General features: G+C 45.2%; 1 protein-coding gene across 1 annotated transcript; it reads left to right on the top strand.

The window, feature by feature from the left end:
- Positions 1-1,195: 1,195 nt before the first annotated feature.
- Positions 1,196-4,099, top strand: CCN1 (cellular communication network factor 1). The gene is made up of 5 exons (XM_061186381.1): positions 1,196-1,483; positions 1,785-1,998; positions 2,348-2,704; positions 2,830-3,041; positions 3,145-4,099. Exons 1-5 carry the CDS (start codon positions 1,421-1,423, stop codon positions 3,445-3,447), a joined length of 1,149 nt encoding a protein of 382 aa, XP_061042364.1. The 5' UTR covers positions 1,196-1,420; the 3' UTR covers positions 3,448-4,099.
- Positions 4,100-9,996: the final 5,897 nt, after the last annotated feature.

The raw sequence follows: 9,996 nt of genomic DNA, 5'->3' as shown, positions 1-9,996 counted from the left end.
AACTTTTTTTTTTTTACTACAGAATATTACACCCTAAATCTCTTATTTCTCTGTACTTAGAGAGCAAAGCATTGCAATTCACTTGAAATGGGAGGCTTCTAAATGGTCCCAAGGAAAGGAGTTAAAAAGCCCCACAAAACTTTCAGCGTCAAGGAGTCTGCTTTTTCCAGAGATCCACTGGGCACAATGGTGCTGGAATCTGGTTTGGTTTTGCAGTATATACAGGTGATGATCTCAATACAAATCACTCCACCGTGGTCCCCTCCGCTTCTGGCTGGCTGCTTAGTTAGCGTCGCCTCCCGCCCGCGGTGGGAGGCTGGAAGGGCTTACCCAGTCTCCCGCATCCGTGAGGAAGTGTAAGTCCGCCTCCCAGAGAGCTCCCTGCGTTCGTTTCCTCTCGGACTTCCAACCCAGGCAGTGGGCTGGAACTAAAGTGGGAACCTCCAAAAACAAACAAGTACGACATACCAAAAAGCGGAGGGGGGGGGGAGGGTTGGCGGACGGGGGAAGACCTCTGCCTGGGAATCTGCCAGACGATGGGGGAAGTTGATTTTTTTTTTCCCCTTCTCATTCATAAATGCCACCTCGGGTATTAATTTGCAATACACTTCACTTGTCCAATAAACACCATGCCAAAGATTTGGGACTTGATCCGAGCACGCTTCTATGAAGTCCTCAGATAGATTCCTGGCTCCCAGACACTCTCCCTCCCCGTTCGCCTCTCAATAGATAACTTGACTCTCACCTTCGCTGTAAACAAGCAAACAGCTCGCTGCCTTCCTGGGTGAGGGGTTCCAAGGCTGCCCGGTCAACTCGGCATCACCAAACAAAACGACTTTTGTTCCTCCCTCCAGGTCCTCCCACCCTCCCAATCCAGGCAAAGTTCTGAACTCGCCCCCCTCGGCCCTTCCACCACCATCACCACCATCACTCCCAGAAGAGCCCTCCCCTATATAGAAGTCGTTATTTAAAGTGGAAAAAACGGAAGATTGTTTTCTTGACGGGTCCAGGACAAAAAAAAAAAAAAAAAAAAAAGTGCAACGGAGCCAGGGGAGGCGCTTGGCAGGAGCCCGCGCCAACCAGCATTCCTGAGATGTTTGAGAATTCTGGAACGCGCAGACAGAGTCGACGTCACTGCAACACGCGGCGCCGCGGCCGGCCCGTATAAAAGGCGGGCTCTGGGCGCTGGGGCAGACCGCGAGCGAGAGCGCCCCCGAGCAGCACCCGCGCCTTCCGTTCCTCCCCGGCAAGGACCTCGAGAGAAGGACGCCCGCAGCCCGCTCGCCTGCCTGGCTCTCGCCTCCCCACCACCCGGCCCACCGCCCGGCCCACCGCCGCAGCCGCGCCGGCCCGGCCGCTACGCACCGGTGTGTTGGCGTCTTTGCCTCCGCGCTCTCCCGGACCCCTCCTGCGCGCCACGATGAGCTCCAGCACCGCCAGGTCGCTCGCCCTCGCCGTCACCCTTCTCCACTTGGCCAGGCTGGTGAGTTCTTTGGCCACCGCTTCCCCGTCCGCTCTAGCAGCCCCTTCGCCTTTCCCCAGATGGCCCGCGGCCGGAAAAGCTAGACTCAGAAGTTCGGCGGGGCGTTTCGGGGGAGCTCTTTCTTTAAGCCCGCCCTGAAGACGTGCCGGGGGGCCCTCCCGGCGTACGCAGCCGCCCGGGGTGGCCGGACTGCACGGGATCAGAGACCCCCTGCCGCCCGGGCCAGACACCCCCGTCCCTTCCCGGGGCGTCCCTCCTGCGCACCGCGCCGAGCCTCACACGTGTCCTCTCCCCCTTCCAGGCTCTCTCCACCTGCCCCGCCGCCTGCCACTGCCCCCTGGAGGCGCCCAAGTGCGCCCCGGGAGTTGGGCTGGTCCGGGACGCCTGCGGCTGCTGTAAGGTCTGCGCCAAGCAGCTCAACGAGGACTGCAGCAAAACGCAGCCCTGCGACCACACCAAGGGGCTGGAATGCAACTTCGGCGCCAGCTCCACCGCTCTGAAGGGGATCTGCAGAGGTAAGATGCTTGTGGTTTGGCCCCTTTAAAAAAAGAATAGTCCCCGTAGTCCAGAAGTTTAGTAATTTTGCGACCATGTATGGTGATGCTTTGTTGTTGGTAGCTTGGCAGAAAGGCACATGATTTCAGCAGTCTGGAATGCAATTCAGTGTGTCTGGGCCCAACGAAAAGCGCATACGGAAAAGTGATTCCTGACTAACTTATTGTTCTGCTCTGGAGTCTCCGGGGAATCATAGGAAACTTTACCATCAATTGAATTTAGCAGCAGAAAATATGTCTGAGTTTCAGGCCGTCGTACGGAATCTTAACTTTATTCTCCTCTCCCTTTCTTTTTTGGTGCTCTTTGCAGCTCAGTCAGAGGGCAGACCCTGTGAATATAACTCCAGAATCTACCAGAATGGGGAAAGTTTCCAGCCCAACTGTAAACATCAGTGCACATGTATTGACGGCGCCGTGGGCTGCATTCCTCTGTGTCCCCAAGAACTCTCTCTCCCCAGCTTGGGCTGTCCCAACCCCCGGCTGGTCAAAGTTACTGGGCAGTGCTGTGAGGAGTGGGTCTGCGACGAGGATGGTGCCAAGGACCCCATGGACGACAGGGACGGCCTCCTGGGCAAGGAGCTGGCCTTCGATGCCTCGGAGGTGGAGTTAACGAGAAACAATGAATTAATTGCAATTGGAAAAGGGGGCTCCCTGAAGCGGCTCCCCGGTAAGTGAAGACTGAGACATTGTACTGAAACCCATTCCTAGTTTGAAACTTCAGAGAAATGAGAACTTGAATCTGTTTGTGTCGGTATGCCTCTGAGGAATCTTCCCTCTTGTTTGTCCCTCTAGTTTTTGGAATGGAACCTCGCATTCTGTACAGCCCTTCTTCACATGGCCAGAAATGTATCGTCCAAACGACTTCGTGGTCCCAATGCTCAAAAACCTGTGGAACTGGTATCTCCACACGCGTTACCAATGACAACCCTGAATGCCGCCTGGTGAAAGAAACCCGGATCTGTGAAGTGCGGCCTTGTGGACAGCCGGTGTACAGCAGCCTGAAAGTAAGTGCCTGCAGTGCCGTGTAGACTGGTCCCCTGGGTGAGATGGGAACCTCTCTTCCAAGAAAGAGAAACACTAACTTCCCTTCTCTTCTCTTTCTTACAGAAGGGCAAGAAATGCAGCAAGACCAAGAAATCCCCCGAACCGGTCAAGTTTACTTACGCTGGATGTTCGAGTATGAAGAAATACCGGCCCAAGTACTGCGGTTCCTGTGTGGACGGCCGCTGCTGCACGCCTCAGCAGACCAGGACTGTGAAGATGCGGTTCCGCTGCGAAGATGGGGAGACGTTTTCCAAGAACGTCATGATGATCCAGTCCTGCAGATGCAACTACAACTGCCCGCATGCCAACGAGGCAGCCTTTCCCTTCTACAGACTGTTCAATGACATTCACAAATTTAGGGACTAAACGCTACCTGGGTTTTCCGGCACAAGGGTGGACAAAGTGGGAAGAGAAGAGTGTCAGCATCACGGAGGCGTGGGTGGGGGCGGCAGGCTGAAGGGACTCATTGTAGAAGGGATGCACTGCTCATTCTTGAGTAGTATTAAGGTATTTCGAAACTGCCAGGCGTGCTGGTGCACATGGACACTAATGCAGCCGCGATTGGAGAATACTTTGCTTCATAATATTGGAGCACACGTTACTGCTTCATTTTGGAGCTTGTGGTGTTGATGACGTTCTGTTTTCTGTTTGTAAATTATTTGGTAAGCGTATTTTTCTCTAGGCTTTTTCCCTTTCGGTTTTACAGTTGTAAAAGGTAATAAGAGTAGTTGGACACTTAAAGACTCCATCCTTTGACAGAAGTAAATGGGAGGGGGGGGTCCATCCCTTCCAGAAGGTGACACTCTGTGAGTGTCCATGAGAGGCAGCTATCTGCACTCTAAATTGCAAACAGAAATCAGGTGTTTTAAGACTGAATGTTTTTATTTATCAAAATGTAGCTTTTGGGGAGGGAGGGGAAATGTAATACTGGAATAATTTGTAAATGATTTTAATTTTATATTCAGTGAAAAGAATTTATTTATGGAATTAATCATTTAATAAAGAAATATTTACCTAATATCTGAGTTTATGGCATTCAGGATTTTTAGAGAATGTTCAAAACCATTGGGGACAATCTAGCTTATGCATTCAATCATTGAAACAGGATTTACTGAGTACCTACTTTGTACCAGGAACTGTTCCTGGTGCTTGGGATAGAGCAGGGAACTAACCTCTAAAAATCTAACAATGATTGCTTTTATATCTTCAATAGAAAAAAATCTTGGAATTTAGAGTAATCTGTTTTAAAAACATGTATTGAACACCAGGCATTGTACAAAGCACAAGAAGGAATCTGAAGCTAAGTTTGTGATTTAAATAATAATGCTTTATTTTCATAAGAATTCAAAGGCTAAGGGTCTCCATCACCCAAGCTCTTTGAGGTGGGTATAGTAGAGTCATTTATCATTTTAATCACTAGGTAATTGTGCAGGTCCCTTCCGGTAGAGGAAACTTTGATGAAAACAGTCCATAACCCAGGCTGCCCACCTTGAAATCCATGGGCAAGATTAAGCATGGTTGGATAATGTGATATAAGGTCACTTGTTTATAACTTTATATTTTTCTAATATTGTTCCTTGGGAGAATGACTTAAAAATTCACCCATGGTTGGGATCAGAGAAAAAATCTTGGCATCTATAGGAGTCAGTTTGTTTTCACTGAATGAGCTTGAAGCAATGACTTATGTTAATCCTAATAAGCTGATGATTAGGTAAACATACCGTTAAATGCAAAGGAATGCAAGGAATTTCAAGTACTTTTCCAATAGCGTGAGGACCACGCTACCCCACCCCCTTTCTTTTTTAATAATATAAGTTATATTGAGGCGGGAGGGAGCAATTAGATTGAATTGGCTATCTAGAAGGTCAGAGGCTAGACGCAGAGCTTGCCTAAAAGGACCCGAATCGTAGGTCTAGGAGAGGTTGAGAAGGCTGTGTTAATGTTTGTGAAAATGCTGGTAGCTGGTTTTAGAAGAATCTACATCTTTAGAAAGCACTGACAATAAACCTTTTATAGAGAGAAGTTTTCCTTTCATCAACCCTCTTGGCTCCTGTTCAAATCCATAGTGAAATATTTCAGTCTGCACTTTGTTAAGAGAGTACTTGAATTTTTAGGCAATAAGAGAAAGTGCTTTAAAAGGAGAGGAGGGGGACTGCTTCTGGGATCCTATAAGAGTGAGTTTTCAAAATAGTTTAATATTGATGCTCCATTAAGACCTACAGAAAAGCACTGCCTAAGCACCTGTTTTAGAGCCTTACTGAAATGCACAAAGGTTCATGTAAATGTGATAGTAAAATCTATGGGCAAAGGCCTTCACTCTTCTGACTCTGACAATATCTTGCCTGAAATATTACAACTGCGCCTACTGAGTTGTCAGCTTTTCCTGCCCGAAGCATTCAAATTTTAAGGTATTTGGAAATTTAAACACCACCTGGCTCAGTCTTGGATGCAGTTAAACTTGTCAGCACAATAGAACATGTAAAACATATAATAAAGTTGTGAGGATTTTGTGGTGCAATCTTGTTAAACAGACATCTAAATCCATAGGCAAAATTTACACATTCCCAGGCACAAATCCTGAGGTACTGTCTTCCAACACTAGAGCCCAGCAAATTGCTTCTTACAGAAAGATCAAGGAGCAATATTTTATAGACCCTTTAAGTATGTAGCGAGGTAATATTTGTCCAATTAAGTTCAAATGTGAAACAAACCTAGCATGGGAAAACACTGGATCTTTGGGTCATTAATCTCATCATAAGAAATATACTGAGTGATACACAAGTGCCGATTCTATATAAATAAGAGTACTCAATTAATTTAAAAGAACACAAATAGACGCAAAGTATGTCCATTTGATTTGGCTATAGAAAAAGAGTGAAGACGTTAAAAGTAATTGAGAATAAAATTATGCAATTTAGAACATATCAGTTTTATCTAGATCTGGAATGGAATGCTGACTACTTCAAATACTGAGAAAACACAATAAAAAACCGCGTATTGCAAATATAAAATAGAAGTTGCATATATAAACATTCATTATAATGTACATTATATGTAACCTCCACACACGCTAAAAATCTTGTGTTGTAACCACTTTCCAGTCTAAAAGACCCTGGTGTTCTTGAGCTGTTTTTTTGTTTTGTTTTTGATAGAGATGTAAGCGTTGAGAGTTATAATGTGACCCCAGAATCTTAGGAATTTAGTGAATTTTAAGAAATATTCTTTGGGACGTTTAGCAGCACAGTAAGTGGTCTCACGGTGATGATTCCCACATAAGCGCATGTGCTGTCCGCTCCACAAAGAGTTGCAACTGAATCAAAATTAGCAGAGTACATTTTAGTTATTTTACCAGTAGAGAGACCAGATATGATTTGTTCACAACCTCTTTCCTGCCTTGTGGCGCTATTTGAAAGTCACTTGAGCAATAGCAAGTGTACAGTGGGACCATAGTACAGAACAAAGCTGTGCTCTGGGCAGGGTGGCAGATGATACCATGGAAAGAATCCCAGACTAGAATCAGGAGACATGTCTTTTACACCAGCTCTGCCATTAATTTACTGGGTGACCCTGGGCGAGTTTCTGGATTCTCCTCTGCTGTTTTAAAATGGAACAATAGGTTCCCACATTTTTGTCACCAAAAAAATTATTTTTTATATACTCTCTTTGGTGCATTGACTCCCATACCTTAAAAACTTTGTCTCCTCAAGCAACTGAATGTATGAGGTGAAAACTGCTCAGGTTTTTCTGTGGACAAAAGCACTCATCTCCATGAAGCCTTTGAAAATGTAAGGCCCTCTTTACTCTCTAAAGCACCCCTGGTTATAGGATGTGACAATCCCTGGATCTCACAGTATGTAGGTCCATACTTTTTCCTCTCCCTGTGTAGCCCCAATATCTGGGCCTCATTAAGTCCCTGTCCTAAATAACTCATTCTCTGAAACAAAGCACATTGTGAAGCACAGCAATAATACAAGTGTCCTATGAATACAACAGACTTACTTGTGACTTACTTTATTGGTGATGGGCAACGCTCATCCATGTAATCTTACAAAGTGCAATTTAATTAAACAAGTACTTAGCTGCATTTGTTAGTACTTTACAGTTCTCATATATTCTGCTCATTTATTCTGAATCCACCCCTTTCTTAATCTAGTGCAAACATCCAAATCTAAGACACCATCATCTCTTGCCTGAATTACTGGAATGGCCTCCTTACTTGTGGCATATTGTATTTTCCAAAGGTGGCTGCAACAATATCTTCCAACCCACATGCCCTTCTGCAATGTGACCCTGTTGCTCTCCCATCAATAGATGGTGTCTACTTCTCCACCCTCTTGGAGCTGGGTGGACTCTTTGACTGCTTTGACCAATGAATATCTAGGAAGTGATGTGATATGGTGCTAGTTCCAAATACAACACTGGCTAGGAGCTCCTACTTCCTTTCTCTTAGAAAGCAGCTTCAATATAAGAGGTACGAGTACCCTGAGACCAGCAGACTGAGAAGCCCATGCCACGTGGATAGGTCTGAGAGGATCAGATGCCATGTGGAGAAAGAGGAAGGTCAGGGAGCATTTGGGTACCACATGTATATGAAGACACCATCTAGGAAGTGGATCCTCCAGCCCCAGCTGCCTTACAAGCTGACATCTTGTAAATCAGAGATGAGCTGCCTGTTGAGTCCCCAGAATTCCTGACCCATAAAATAATGCGCAAACCAATATGATTATTTTAAGGCCCTAAATTTTGGGTGTTGTTTGTTACACAGTGATAGATAACTGAAACATCATTGGTTTCCATTCTTGCCCTCCAATAATCCATTTTCCTTACAGAAGCCAGAGTAATTCTTTAAAAATGTAAATCAGAACAGGTCAATCCTGTTAAGAAGAGGATTCTTAAAGGCTCCATGGCTTCCCATTGTTCTTGGAATAAGATTCAACTCCTCACTTGGCACACAGCTCCTGGAACCTGCCTACTTCCTTCATTTACCCTCGCTTACTGTGCTCCCACTTCACTCTTTTTGAAATAAGCCAAGTAAATTCCTCCTCAGGACCTTTGTACTAGCTGTTCCTTTGCTCCAAATGCCAAGCTCCCTGATCTAAGCTTCTTCCTGTCATGCAGCTCTCAGCATCAATGCCACATTCTCAGTAACATTCCCTCCCCACCCAGGCCCAGTCTAAAGTGGTTCACTACATCAAAGTCGACTGATTTAAATGTTAATCGTGTCTAAGAAATACATCACAGCAACATCTAGACTGGTGTTCCACCAAACAAACCAGCACCATAGCCTAGCCAAGTTGACACATAAAATTAACCATCACAGCACCCGTGTAGTAAAACCTTTTGGGGAGAAGAAACTCATGTCCACTCTCTAAACTGGAATGCATTTGAGCAGTCAGAAAAAAGCAAAAGCTTTGCTAGTTATACCTACGATCCCTCTAGGCCTCTCACCGTGCTTGTGCACGTATGCGGGAAGGGCTCCGGGATTTATTTTGCATTGACCAGATAGATGCATGGGGCACCTCAAGAAGGTTTCTAGAACACTAACCCCAAGTTCCATACAGAACCAGCAGGATCCACCTCAACTGAAATGGCTGCAGGGTAGGGGAATAGAGGGAGATCCTTATAAAAGCTCTGGAGAAAAGTCTTCTCCAAATCTGCATGAATACAATAAGACACAGTCCCTTGCTTGCACACACTATAAGACAGAAAAAAAGTGCTCCATCCTTTGGCTTGTCAGGCAAATCCTCATTGTAGCAATGAAACCACAACACTGTCAGTGGCTGTTTAACTCTTCCTACCAGATTTTAAATTTCTTAAAGAGTTTTGTCAATGAATGAGTACCAACTAAGAATAGATTGAAAGGAGTTTGAAAAGACACAAGTAGAATTTGCTTTTCTCTTCTCCATGAAGATCTGGAGCTTCCAAGTCTCCAGATCTTCATGGAGAAGAGAAAGCAAGTTTGTCCTACATTGCTCTACCACAGAGGTCCTTAGCTGGTGGCTTAAGCAGGATGGGGCAATAAATATGTTTTGTTCAGCCTGAAGAGAGTTTATAAAAATTGGGATTTGTTGCCAATATTTGAAAACTGAGTATTTTTTTTTAAAGTTCAAATTTCTGGGTTGTTTTTGGAAAAATTCATAGATCTGGCAGCAGTGGACCTTGGTTTCTACGGGGCAGTTTGCACATGGTGGGAGCTGAGCTGCAGCTTCCCGCCTTAGAGCGGATGCTCTGCAGTTCACCAGCGATGGATGGAGACGGATGGAGAAGAGATACGTGTGTATCCTTGCAGTTGGAGGAGTTGAAGGGCAAGCAGAGATGATCTTTAAAAATCCAGACTCTAATGAGTATCTACTGTATAGCACAGGGAACTCTACTCAGTGCTCTGTGGTGACCTAAATGGGAAGAAAATCCAAGAAAGAGGGGATATATGTATACGTATAGCTGATTCACTTTGCTGTACAGTAGAAACTAACACAACATTGGAAAGCAACTATACTCCAATAAAAATTTTTTTAAAAAAGTAAAAAGAAAAAATCCAGACCCTTTCTAAAAAAGGCACAACTAGAGCACCACTTTTACTATGAAAATGCTTAGAAAAATGATTCTAGGCATTGATAAACCTGGGAAAGAATAGAGACCACTTCATTAATTTCAAGTCGCTGTGGGGCTGTAAACATGCCCCGCCCCCCCAGCTTCCTTCTACCATTCCAGCCTGTGTATTTCTGTGGAGAAGTGTACATATTCCATTTATAATACCATGTCACATTTTCCAACTGCCACTGGGTAAGTTGATCAAAGATACACACCGCATCCTGAACCTCCGCTGAATTTAACCATCTATTTTTATAGTGACCAAAGAGCCAGTAGAATCATTACAGATAGCCAGGGGGTTTGCTCTAGAATTTTTTTTTAATG

This window comes from Eubalaena glacialis, chromosome 3 (assembly GCF_028564815.1).
Source record: "Eubalaena glacialis isolate mEubGla1 chromosome 3, mEubGla1.1.hap2.+ XY, whole genome shotgun sequence".
Classification (NCBI taxonomy): Eukaryota; Metazoa; Chordata; class Mammalia; order Artiodactyla; family Balaenidae; genus Eubalaena; species Eubalaena glacialis.
This window is presented reverse-complemented; position numbering and strand designations above follow the sequence as displayed.